The 13,939-nt window shown below is 39.5% G+C and overlaps 2 protein-coding genes across 2 annotated transcripts in view; both read left to right on the forward strand.

Annotated features, from left to right (window-relative positions):
* Positions 1-5,475, forward strand: zcchc10 (zinc finger, CCHC domain containing 10). The gene is made up of 4 exons (XM_079171293.1): positions 1-53; positions 1,571-1,732; positions 2,709-2,750; positions 4,859-5,475. Exons 1-4 carry the CDS (start codon positions 13-15, stop codon positions 5,097-5,099), a joined length of 486 nt encoding a protein of 161 aa, XP_079027419.1. The 5' UTR covers positions 1-12; the 3' UTR covers positions 5,100-5,475.
* A 1,347-nt stretch (positions 5,476-6,822) lies between these two features.
* Positions 6,823-13,939, forward strand: part of aff4 (AF4/FMR2 family, member 4) — a gene marked incomplete at its 5' end in the record, with an annotated part of 29,186 nt that continues 22,069 nt past the window's right edge. The window contains one exon of the mRNA XM_079171530.1: positions 6,823-7,021. The remainder of the gene's footprint in view (positions 7,022-13,939) is intronic.

Consider the following 13,939-nt stretch of genomic DNA (forward strand, 5'->3'; position numbering starts at 1 on the left):
GTAAACTGCAACATGGCGACTCCCATGCACAGGATAATAGCCAGGAGGCAAGCGTGAGTATACTGAAGATAAACCAGTTAAAATGCTTCGTTTTCACCGTTGTGCGAACGCGGTGGTCTTTTAAACACTAATCACATTAAACTCGCCGAGTTTCGTGTTCGATAAAGGAGGTAAAATACGAACCTTCAGTGCTTGATGTAGCACAAATGCGCCACGGTCTTTCTTTCCCGATACATCATTTTTATTCAACTGTCGGACTGTTTTCTGTGCTCAAACATTTGTTTTGGGGGGTTTGAACTCGTAACTGATATGTTTTAATGAACATATAACCGGCAAGAGTTCGGTTTATTGGGGATATAGTGAAAGATATGTCAAGTAACATCTGTCGGTAACCGTGTGTTTTTTCAAGTCCGTTGAATTAGTTGGATTTTTTGCGTATTATGGAAAACGCATCAGGATAATCTTGTTTCTTTATCGACTTATAGCATGTCATAATATATTGTGACAAATCACACGTGAGATGTTCATAACGTTTCCCGCGCTGGAAAAAGAGCTTGATCGTTAGACAATGTTCTGTTTTTAAATTACTTTCACGGGTTCTGAAATTATGAGTTCCTCGTGCAACAATATATATTTCAAATGTATCTAAAGAGAGCTCTCATCACTAGAGAATAGTCTGCATAGTTTACATATCGCTGAAGACATAAACTGGCCCTGGCCTTCATTTAGGTATTGAATGATTATTTCCAATCTGGGAAATCCTGCTGATAAACATTTACAATAGAACTTCATTATTTGTTTAAGTTTCGTAGCCAGGGTGCAGTGACTCAAATGATGTATATTTGGTTCCCCCCCTCTTCAGCCAAAAATATAAACAATAATTTAACTCCCTATACTTAAGAAATGATTAGACCTGCAGAGCTATCCTAACTCATTGTTATTAATACAACGTTAAGCTTTATTTAATCAGGTACTCTCATTTAGATCGAGCTCTCATGAGAGACATGAGTACAACAGCTTAAATAAGAACGCAGAGAAGACACAACAAAACACAGCCAGTCACACACATTCTCATACAAACTAATATCACAGACCTCTCTAAAACAGTTAAAAGTTTAGATTCGACCTTCCCGGCAGATGGAAAATGACGAGACAAGTGAGTGGAAGTTGAGGTGATAAATTGGATTAATGCAACATTTCAGTTTGCAACTTCTACTTTTTTTTTTACCGCGTTGTTTCCAGAACCGTAACCATGAATGTAGAGTTTCCCTAAGTTTTAGGTACCTAATGTTAGCCCCAGGGATGGGACATCAGACAGCATTCTTATACATGGTTTAGTAATTGATTGACAATGTTTTCTGTTGTTTAGGTGTCAGGACTTGTTGGAGAAACATGCATGCACGTACTCCAGAAGATGTGAAAATACAGACTGCAGAATGTTTGATTAATAAACATTAGCATCTTCAGAAACATTGATAGGATTCAACCTTCCAACAGTGTCACCGAGTATTTCTTCACAAATATGCAGCGTCTATCCTCATTCACATGTCTTTTCTTTTATTCCACACAGAGAGGCCAACAAACAGAATGTGCGTTGCCAGAAGTGTTTGGAGGTCGGACACTGGACCTACGAATGCACGGGGAAGCGGAAATACGTGCACAGACCGTCAAGAACAGTTGAGATGAAAAAGAAACTCAAGGAGAACGAAATCAAACCCCTCAGCATTACTGGGTAAGGCGTCTCCATAAGTGCACCACTTTGGATAACTAGCAGTGCACAGATTGGGACTGTGAGTTCACTTTTAAGGTGTACCGTTTCTGGCATTCCATGGGAGTTTTTGAGGAAGCCAAGCTCTTGTTCACTTCAAAGGGTTCATTTTTATATATTTTTGTCTCAGTAATCACAAGTCAGATCTCTGCTGAACTTTCTGGAATGAGGTGGGCGACCAGACTAAAATGATTTTCTTAGTACGTCAGGGAGTTTGACTCTTAGTTTAGTTTTGTTCCAGTGTCGCTGCAGGCTCGTGTCTTTTTATCTTCACGATGTAACATTTCATATGAATCATGATGTGATTGGATAAAGATATTCATTAAATGAGTTTGTTTTGTAGCATTATAACTTGGTATCATGTGGAAATGTTATCATACTATGATAATGTCTTTCTCGTGGACATCACCATATTTCTCAAGTATTCTCTTCTCATCCCACTAATGTGTTTATCACAACGTTTAGCCAAAGCTTTCCAAACTGAATGAAGCTCTTTCTGAAGCAGGAGTGATGTTTAAAGCTTCACACTCCATCGGGCATGTGGTAATCCTGATTTGACACTTGCTCTGACACAATGTATTTAAATCATTGAGGTTCACAGTTTCGGTATCATTCGCTCATCTCTAATACTGTGAATCTGTCAATGGACAGAAAGTGACCCGTCAGCAGAGGACAGGGATGTAGAGTTGTATCGCCATCTAGAGGACATAATGATAAATACAGCCTCAGAGTTACTGGTGAAGATTATTCCCATTTCTAATAGTTTTCTTTTAATGATTAGATATGGCACTTTGGACAACATCGATCACTCTGCTGTGTTTAATGGTCTATTTAATGTAAACAGAAGGAAAAAAAAACAGGACCTCCAACACATATTCCTACTTTATCGCTTGTGAATATATACATGTCTCTAAGGCTGTTTATTTTATTCTCTTTACAGACCAGGAATTGAAGGCCCCAATGAGAAGAAAATTAAAAAGAAGTAAGTAAGATGTATATTATATGTTTTGGCTTCACACAATATATGTTGGATGTGAAACAGGTGCTAGAGGTGCACCCTTCATATACATTATACTCAGAACTACTTCAGTACTAGACCAACTGTTCTTTTTGAGCCTTTGGCCAAATGACAGTGACTTTCAAAACTATTCAACCTCCCTTTATGTTATTTCCTGTTTTGTTGCATTACAACCTGTAAATTAAATAGATTTTTAAAATGAGAAAGGAACACTTTTTTTTAAAACTGAAAAGAGGTAAGTGCATATTTATTTAAAGTCACCACAACAAACTTGCCAAGAGAGTTGTAATGCAACGAAATAGGAAAAATGCAGAGAGGGTGAATACTTTAGCCAGGCACTGTATACATTTAGTTACATTTTTGGTGATTGTGCGTAATAGGTCGTATAAAAATAGGTTTCTATAAGTCTCACATATCTTGACATTGTATTAATCCACTACATTTTGAGATGAATAAAACATTTATTCACATGTGTTTATGAGCAAGTAAATCGTATCAGTCATACAAAGTGTTAAAAAAGTAAACAAATACATTTCAGGAAACATTATAAAACCATGAATAGAGATTATTTTGGAAGCAACGAGATGAATGTTTTGTTGAATATTTTAGTCTCAAAGATGTTGCACCATTCATCCAAGAGGCTCCTTGAGAGTTTGGGTCATTCACACATGGTGACAAAAGGGCCGAGGACGTCTCACGTGAGAGTTTAAGTTTGACTCGGTGTGAGATTCTTCCTCGGAGGGGATGTCGTTATGCCGTTGGGATCAAGTGGTGTTTATGGAAGGTAGATGACCTTTGCAGTGTTACTCTTCAGTCAAAGTCCAAACTGTAGACATCTGTTTAAACATTGATGACTTGAGATGTGACACAACAGCCCCCTCTAGTGGAGACTATTGATGACCATGACGAGCCGCTACAGTTTGTTCAGAACTGCGTAAAGACCTGCAGTAAAACAATCCAGTACTTCTAAGGCCATCTTCTCACAGTGTGTTTGCTCCAAAAGGTCACGCGTGTGTTGATCATAATCAATTTCATATGTTTCACTTTTTTTTGGTTATTCACAACTTTTCATTAGTTTTTTCATGTGTTTTACTGTTTATAATCAAATGAAAAAATCTAATGTGGTGTTGAAAGATCCTTTTCACAGCAGACATTTTGACTTGTGGTGGTCGCAAAAGCACAGGTGTTACTAACGAGGACCCCTGAAGCAGCCGTCGTTAATTTAATTACACCTTTGCTTTTTCTACTGTGACAAAAAGAATCAGTGTGACCTTTTCCCACAGCAGAGATTTGACTCGTAGCAGAGGAAGCACAGGTGGAACTAACATTGTGAACAATGGCTTAGTTTCAGCATTTATTGCTGTGCTATGCAAACCCCCCCCCCCCCACAGACCGCTGACTCGCGTCATCACAGGTTGAAAGTTGACTTGTGGCTATTGACTTCACAAAATGTCACCAAACAGGTATTACAGCGTATAATTTACCAGTGAACTCCAGCAGCTCCACAGACAGGTTGGCTCCACCATAAATAATAAATGACGGTGTTTTGTCATGTGTAATTGCTTAATTTGTTTTGGAGTGGCAGGCCGTGGTTGTCTGGTGGTGGCAGGGGCCGTTGCAATCAGTCAAGAGATATAAGAGGCTGGTGACATCAATGACTATTTAGCACTAAAGGTGTCGCCCCCCCTCCCCTCCCCTCATAAATGACAACAACAAAAAACACAGAGGAAGCCTTGATGGGCGAGACTAACCATATTGCTTTACCTTTGGCGTGACTACACTGGTTTAAACAACATCCAAAGAACAGAATAAAGAGTACTTTGTTCTCAGTTTAAGTAACACAACCAAACAAATACCTTGCAGATCGGCACTCGTAACATCACAGACATCGTGTCATTTCACTTTCAAAGTAGGTAAACCGAGCATGTCAGTGTTGCTTAAGAACAGTCAACAAAAAAAGAAACAACAGACTGTAACAGGTACAGCGCGAGGCCTTCATATCAACACTCGCTGTTTCTATTCTCTGAATGTATCTTCACGTGTTTCCTCTGTGCTCTGCCGTTTGCTCTCAGGGCTAAAGATGGTAGCGACAGCAGCAGCGATTCCGACGGCTCCTCAAGCGACTCCTCGTCGGACAGCAGCGACTCCTCTAGCTCCTCTTCAGATGACAGCGACGGCAGCAGTGACAGCGAGGATGACAGCTCTTCCTCATCTTCCTCCTCCTCCTCCTCTTCGTCCTCGGGCAGCTCAGACTCAGGAAGCAGCAACGATTCAGATCAGGGACCTCCAAAGAAGAAGAAAAAGAAGAAATGAATAAATATGTTGGATTAAGTGGGTGTTCTTGTTGTTTGTTACACTCAGTAGATTTTAGCTGTCCATTGTTTTGTTTTTTTTGTCTCCCTCTAATCCATTGTTGGATCTGATTGGACGGGACACCTATAGGGCTGTAATACTGCTCCAGCAGTTTTAGCAAAAATGAAATTTAGAGAGAAGAGATTTTTTTGGGGAGGTTGGTCAATGTGTCATGTTCTGTTTTCAAAACACATTTTCCCCTGTTTAGTTTTAATAATGCGATATTTTCTCAAGTTTGTAGGTCTACTGAGGATATTAATTTGAAATATCTGAAGAAACAGATGTGCTTATTCATGTTGAATTTGTGATTTTGTATTAAAGTATATTTTTAGTCAGACTTGGTGTGCTGCTCACAACCTAAATAATACAACGCCATAACTGGAATTCAACAGACCATTGAGAGCTATCACAGGATACGGAATACAAGTTTGTTAAATTTTACACTAGTTTGAAATTAGAGGGTCTGTTTGCGATGACATTGCAGTTGCTTGTTTCACTGTAAAATAAACTTGTCTTTTTTTTATTTTCAATGCTATTGTAATAGGTTTTATTTTGCTAAAGAGAATCACATAATGACTTTACATATGCATTTGAGAATAAAATGGTAATAAATTGACTTATTTAAACAACTCATTTACAAAAAGGATATTTAAAATTAAACAGCGTCTCACTTTGTCTGGAATATGATGGTATACATGATGCTATTTCCTAGGTTTGTATAAAAAAGGTTTTTAAATTTGTATTTGAAATCACGAGTTAAATATGTTGCCTCTCGGACTACCAGACCCTGGATGAAGATTTATTTGGGTGTGGCAGACCACAAAAATGTCCATAATGCCACAGCCTGATCATCACAATATATGCTACAGATGTGGAGCTTGAGTATGTTTTAAAGACATTTGTGATGGACTGAAATGGCAGGAAACTATGTTTCTTAATGTGCTTGATCAAACACAACTAATCTTTTTGGGGAATAGTTTATGGATTTCTTCTGTTGAAGAAATTGGATCATAAGTATCAAAACAAAGTAATCTAATCAGTGAACTCTATAAATTACAATATTAAAGCACAAAAGACTGAAGTTAATGGCATAAATTAAGCACCACAAAGTTACCATCAATGGGTGTGAGGAAACATACATGAACATGTGTGTAACTTCATTTTCAGTATTTGTAATTAGCCAAAAAAGAGACACGTGACAACTGAATTTAGTAGTCCAGTTGTATATTTATAAATAGATAGGAGAACAATGAAACGCTCTCCATGATTTCCGTCTTGACCGTCAAGTCTGGTACAATCTTGTACTATCTGTGCGTCACACGAATGTTGCATTCCCAACGTCGGAATTAGCATAATCATCAGCGGGTAGTGATACTGCACAGTTCAAATATACATATGGCTCTTTTACGTTCGACTCAACTTCTTTATCGGCGGTTTTGGGATCCGGTGAGCTGAATGTCAAAATAATAATTTCTATAAAATACAAAAAAACCAACAACTTCCATGTCATATTTCCTTGATTAAGTGGTCGGCTACACATATCTCCCACGGCAATTGAAGGCAGCACCGCTTGCTGCCATCCATGCATCCAGTCCTGTCTGTGGTACCTGCTGTGCTACTTAACTTAGCAGCCTTACCTATCACTCACTTATGTTCAGGAATAACAACACGAACGACAGACAAAATGAATTTATTCAGTTTGCTACTCGATGCGCAGTTGCGGTTTAGGGAAAAGATGGACACCGTCCATTCGGTGTTAGTGTTTTAGCTGTTATAGCGGTTTGCTTGAGTCCATTTTGCGTGTAAGTGGAAGTGGAAAAAGACAAAGAGAAAAAGAGCTTTCCAATAGCTACAATGGTTTGGGCCTAAAAAGAAGACAAGAGGTAAGGATGGCGAACATCACAGAAGACGTTATTTGGTTATTAACTATACTCAATGGTTATCTGACATTTTGGGAGGATGTTAATTTAAATTTCTGCAGGAAATTTCAATGGTTTCATAGCTAAGCTAACCGCTAGCCTAGCCTCAAAAAACGCTAACATTATGCTAAAGAGAATATGCAGGTATGGTGTTGTAGGTAGCGTGTTAGCTTCCTGCTAACCGGACAGACGTTGGGGCTACTTTTGAGTTCTGATAATGGCAACAATCGATCGTTAAAATGATGATATCGTTAAATGTTATTTTGTAATTCGTGCGGTGGCTTCCTCGTCCTCGAAAAAGTGAGTAAGAGATCGTAGTGATACTGTTCATGTGACGTCTGATGTTTGTTTTTTTTACTCGTTGACACGCCATAGTTTAATATGGTTCTATATAGTTTACAATGACTTGATTATTGGCATTTGTTAAATGTAATAAAACAGAAGCAGCTCGCATGTTCATCGTGCTTTAATAACTGTTATGCTCTTTAACTGCAGACGAACTCTTAAAGCGTAACAATTCAAATTCGAGCAACAATTATATTTACTTGCTTGGAGTTTCTCTGCCCCCTGAACGGGACAATCTAACTAATCCCAAGCCCACAACAATCGTCGGGTTTTCTCACAGTGACTAGCGAAAACTTTTGGTTTGTTGTGTCCTGTGGCCTCCGCACGTTGACCCTGCATTTATTAAAGCACATTGGTGGCAGTCCTAGCTGTGCTTTTAAGTCAAAAATCACCTATTGAATAAGAAAAGGAAACATAATAGCTGATGTGTCAAAGCTTTTTTTGGGGGGTCTAGCAAAAGAACAGCTGATATGCTTTTTCTAGGAAGCCATTTTACGTGCCTCAGTTGGGGGAAGGGCCAGAAAATGCATCATAAAGTCCACAGTTCAGAAAGTAAGTAACAATTAGAAGTATCCCGGCTACATGTCTGTAGTTAGCAGGGGTGTCCGAGACAAGGACATAAGCAATCGACTTGTTTATCTTGGTTGACACATTGTGTTGGGGGGGGAGGCCTCGGGTCATGAACTCATTTATGGCACAACATCTGTAGTCAGGTGGTGGTAGATTGAGGTTTAGGCAGTTGGAGTTGTGGGAGCAGTTGTTTATGTCTCGGGTAAGATGTTTTATTTTGGCAGCTCTCTTTCAATGTGCTCCTGTGTTTACACTGCCAGTGCTTAACTCGTAGGAAGCGCATAATATGATAGCACTGTATCAGAAACTTTAATTGAAACTGGTATTGATAAGACCCCAAAATCAGCATTAACGTTTGAGAATATTGACCATGATATTGAATAATAAAGGAGACGGTTCAGATAACTCGTGCTACACCAGAGTAAGGGCTCACATCAATGGCTCTCTGCCCTTTTGTTTAAATGTTGTTGAGATGAGTTGGAAGTATTCGACTGTAAAATGGCTGAGTGTTTTTATTTAGGGTAAGCACGGAGGTGCCTAGGGAAATCTTAAGCGGACGTTTTAGGGATTTATCGGCCTTAAAATTAGGTTACTCCCAACATCGGCACTGTTGCATCATGGGAATATTAACCAAACAGTCCTGTAAACCAGTAACTGTCAGTGTATTTTGGTGGATAGCGGTTTCTTTTCTGTCATCTTGTGCTCCCTCCACTGTGAAATCCTCTTCACTTCCTGTTTAGGTTTTTTGCTCTGTGGCTTCAGTATAACTGTTTCCTTTGTAGCCGAGCGAGGGCCCTTCATGCACACGTTCTATCTGAGATGTTATGGTGACTTGTTTGTCCATTCCAGACAGAGGAGTGGGTGCATGTTTCTCTGGCTTTGACACGTCTATTGTACATTGCGGTGGTAGTCCAGTGTGGTTTCTCCAGGCTGGTGTTTTTGGAGAAAATGAGCAATACCTCGCTCCAGACTGTTCAACAACAATAAGTAATTGTACAAGGTTGTCGAGCTCGCCCTCTCAAAACTGAGTATTCCTTGTCTGAATAAACCGCACGCTTTACAACACTCCTTTATCCTGTTTTTACCACCTCCAGCTGAAATGTATTTTATTTAATATGTGAAGTCAAAAGGGAATCGTAGCAATCTGGCTCGCTTATTGTACGGATGTTATTCTTCTCGTCAACCTCACCAAAAGTAAGAACCAATTGTGTCTTCAGCGTGTGAGTTTATAACCAAATCTTATCTCCTTTTTGAAGAGAAGCTTGTGAAAAGTAGGATGTTTGAAGGCTTTTTCCAGAGTCTTCTAGTTTAATAAGCCCAAATCTAATCAGACATCAGCAGCTCTTTTTTTTATTTTTTTATCCCTCAGTAGTACTGTTGCTCACACAGCAGAAAAATGTGCTACTCACTGTGTCCTGACCTCATGCATCTGTTCTTCAGCTTTTTGTTCTCTAGGATGTGAGTTAAGCTCTCGTGTGGCTCGCTATATAGTCCAGTGGAGGTGAAGCTCATTAAGGACGTTTCATCTCACAGACCTGGCGAGCATCTGCTCTGTTAGATACTGCTCTATAATATCGGAGTGAACGTCACAGCATCAGTCTTGCACTAGTGTAACAGTAATGCCTCTAGTGAAGGGAAGTTAACATATGTGTTTTTCACGAAGATAAATCGTCTGTAATAAGCGATTTCAATAGGAACCAGTACTGCTAAGTTAAGAACATTTATGAATCGTGCAATTCAATCAACTAGTCTCTTCGTTCACGGTCCCGTTTGGCCACAGCTCGTATCAAAACACACGTTCTGGTGAGTGGGGACGGTTATTTCGAGGTTGGGAGTAGTAAGCTCTATGTTAGCATGTTTCTATTTGTAGGCAGGCTGATATCCCAGTGTCAAATTTAGCCCGGACTGCTCTCTGAGGAATAAGATTGTGACGGATATATGGAACACTACACATCCCTCTGACTGTTATCCCATGTGATGACCTGTTTGCATGGTGCCTTCAGTTTTTTTTTTATACAGTCGTGTTTCAGCTCGGTACTTTCAAGCTTTCTGAACAACGATTCATGCATGGTTCGGGGCGAGTAATAGACTGTTAACGGGAGTGTTTCATGAATGCTTCAGGCTAAAAGAAGACCTGATACAACAACGTTTAGGGTTGATCTGTTTGACCAAAGGCTAGAGGGGTTTCACAGTGCTTCTTTGCACTACATCACATTTATGACTAAGTGAATTCAAAGTACATACGAAAGCTTTATTTATACGGTTTATTTACACTACTTTTTTGCAGTATAATCAAAGAAGTTGCCGTACAAAATTCAAACCATGGTTATAATGTTGTGCTTAAAGGCTTTATTAGAGCTATCGTAGATTGCACAAATGCGTAAGCGATTTAATCTCTAAGTAATCGCTGACATCCCTAATCACTCTGTTTTATTAAGAATTCTGCTTGTAAGGCTACTCGTACTCATCAAATCTGGATGATTCCTAAACTTTAACAGGACATGAGGACATTCTCCCAATTTTAGAATGACGGATCTATCCAAGATTATGAAGCCTCATTTAATCACAAGTGTAGCGGACGTGCTGGAACATGCCGAGTTGAAGCTGTGTTTGCATCACGGCATGTTTGAATCAACATTGGTTCAAAGCCAAGGGAGTGGTTGGTAGATTGTAAAATCTTCTTACCGTAGTTCAGGTGTGGGTGAAAGCCTCTTCGACTATCTTGATGTGAACATGTGACGCAGGTTATTTTTTAAACGTGTGTGTGTGTGTGTGTGTGTGTGTGTGTGTGTGTGTGTGTGTGTGTGTGTGTGTGTGTGTGTGTGTGTGTGTGTGTGTGTGTGTGTGTGTGTGTGTGTGTGTGTGTGTGTGTGTGAGAGACGTCAAGTTTCACAAACAATGTGGCAGAAAGAGTGTTGTGTGTTTCTGTATCTGTGACAAAACTGCAAGTGGCAGCAGTTTCTTACTGCGCTTGTCTGACTTTACTTTTCATTTAAAAATCCATATGAACTTTCTACAGTTTAGCTTCGTATGCCATTTACTCAACCACAGATTATCACTCTGTTTTGATGGGTCATGAGGCAAGACGGGAACTATTCATTGAAGGAAAAGAAACCCAGTGTAACATCCCAGTCTACGTAAGCTAGTAAATACTTTTATTTCTTCTTCTCGGTTTCATTTGATGATCTTGGCACGGAGGAGACGTCACTGGCCTCGAGGCATATTGTGCATTTTATTTGGTTCTCATCATCAGTGTGTTGTGCTCGTTGTTAAGAATAGTCCTCAGTTAAGAGCTTTGCTGGATGTTAAATATAAAAATGCTTCTAAATTCATCCATTATTAATTCTTTTTTGAAATGCAGAGCAGTCCCAGCACCGGGCTCTTATTAGTAAATGCTACCCAGCTCCCTCTGATTCAGATAACGCACGCCTGCTGAGAAGAGGCAAGCGAGTCGGTTCAAATGCTTCAAACCTGCCTGAATGAAAAGGATGTAAGCAGTTGTTGAGAGAACACGCCAATCAACACTGCGAGTCTTGTTTTGATATGTTAATTAAAGCTAATCTGAAGCCAAATGGAAATATTGAAGGGTTTTCTACTGAAGCAGGAACTAAAGAAATCTGAATACCGAGACTTAATCCTAATGTCGACGTCGTCGTCCTCAAACATCGTCGGCTAAATGCTTTAACGTAAGAGGAAGACGGAAAATAAGGCTAATTAATTCCCCCTGTTGTGTGAAAATGTTTTTGTATAGCCGCTGGTGTTCCCTAAGGAAAGTAATTTGATTTCATAAGAGGAATTTAAAGTCACTGCATTTTCAGATATTACGTTTTTTGGGGGGCATTTCTAATCGAGACCCCGTCAAGACCAGCTTGTGGTCTTGATGTCCCGGGTCCCCAAACAGCTGCTTATATGAGGCGGCTTTGCAGCATTTGAACGGGGACACTCCCTCTGGAATGCTCGCTGTCAGCAGGTTTGCTTGAAAAGCACCACAGGACCACCACAGTACACACTACTGACAACCTGTTGTTGATGCATTATACAATACTCTTTGGAAACACCATTTGAATGAAGGCAGGGAACTGTTTTAAGGGGGGGGAGGGATTGTATTTACTTTAATTGATTCAAAAAAACACTTCAGTATTGCCAAAACACGAGCCCTGATCGTAATGACACGGAGTCCTGTGCAATCGTAAGGTTTCCGTCGACGTCATTGTCTACAGACGACCTACACATTTTAAAATGTCGCAATAAAGGGATCGTAAACTGAGTCAAAGGGAGTTTCCCAAATTTGAATTTCATCATTTTATGTCCGGACTTTGTTTTTCAGGATCGTTTTTCTCTCTCTCTCATTTTTTGTATAATCCCTTAAGTGACACCATGATTAAATAGCACATCAAAAAGATCATGAGATTATCCCAAAAAAGTCATTATGTGTGTTCCCCAAAGTGGATTCTTTTGAAACAAACGGATGTCTTGGGGAAACTTAAATAATCATTATTTTAGTGCATTATTGCAGCGCAATCCCTTAATTAATGAAATAAATAACATTTCATAATTCAATGCAAGTAGAAGGGAGACAGAACTAGAATAAATTAAGGGGAAAACTTTATGATGAGAAGAAATAACATTAATATAACATATAGGCCAGGGGGCCAAGCCTTTACATCACTCGTTCAGCGGTCCAGGAAACACACCGACCAATTACATGCGTTGTAAAGCATCACTTTGAGATGATTTACGTCAGCCAATCGCTACTCCAGTGAGATTTTACACACACGGGACAGACGGGTAGAGAGACCCAACAGGAGATGTACGAGAGTCAGAGACGTTATTTCACACGTTCTCCAAAAAGAGGAATGTGGACGGCTTAACCAGAGCTTTTAACCAAGAATGGACAGACCGACAGGCTGTTCATTCTGCAGTGGCGATTATTAAGAGCAGCGATGTGAAGCTCCACTACGAGACAAAGCGCAAATCTTTTGAGCAAACGAACCCACAAACGTCCGAAATGAAGGCACATAACAATAAACATACTAAGGGCCCAATATGATCCTAATCCTAACAATGATGTTTAAACGGAGAGAGGGGAATAGAGCTGAAGCAAGTGGTTTAATAACTACAGATAAAGTCCCTGCACACACAGCTCTCTTTTTAGAAGATGAGAAGAATATAATATCATGGTTTACTTCACACTTGAATGAACTGAATTTAAAGATGTAAGACCATTCAGTTAAATACATTTTTCTCAAATGGAAGTACTTCATTTTAAGAGTCACATTTTTCATGAGCTTTCTGTTTTGTATTTTATTCTCCCTTATTTTACTTGCAGTGAACAAGAACATTTATTTATCATTGGAGTAGTATATCAATATATATGGGACTAAATCGTAGCGCAAGTTAGACATTGTTGTGATGTTCAGGACCTTTTGTGTGAGGAGATTCTCTCTAACTGGACCTCGTTGAACTTTAATTGAATACCTCTGATATAGGCTATAAAAACAGTTCTCAGAAGAGGTTGAAAGGTGATAGAGCCTTGGGCAATTTTTTTTTTTTGTTATACTAAAAATGTGGTCATTTGTATGTCCCAACATTTCATAATTTGCCCGGACGGCTTTACAAACGTACAATAGACGACCCATAAAAACCTTCAACAGGAGAAAAGGGGGAGCAGATGAGGGAGCCCTTCTTCCTGATGGACCTGCAATAGATATTGCACATGAGTGAATTATCTTTTTACAATTTTTCGGTACATTTTAAAAACCACAAACATATAATATTAAGTAAATATTATAGCAATGTTTTAGTTTCAGGCAAAGTTTTAAGAGATGTTTAACTAGAAATCTGAACTTTTGGACGGAGCTGAAGAGTTCCTGCCAAGGCATCTGGATCTGTGTACCAGCTCCATAATATACCACAGAGTCAGACCTACGGGTGCCTTAAGCCAAAGGTATACCGTGAGCACTCGGG

This window comes from Pholis gunnellus (assembly GCF_910591455.1).
Source record: "Pholis gunnellus genome assembly, chromosome: 13".
Taxonomy (NCBI): Eukaryota; Metazoa; Chordata; class Actinopteri; order Perciformes; family Pholidae; genus Pholis; species Pholis gunnellus.

Bases quoted from the DNA above. Each gene is read 5' to 3' on its own strand.
- zcchc10 (XM_079171293.1), top strand. From the start codon at position 13: ATGGCGACTCCCATGCACAGGATAATAGCCAGGAGGCAAGC. The intron at 54-1,570 runs GTGAGTATACTG...TATTCCACACAG, and splicing joins ATAATAGCCAGGAGGCAAGC to AGAGGCCAACAAACAGAATG. The intron at 2,751-4,858 runs GTAAGTAAGATG...GTTTGCTCTCAG, and splicing joins GAGAAGAAAATTAAAAAGAA to GGCTAAAGATGGTAGCGACA.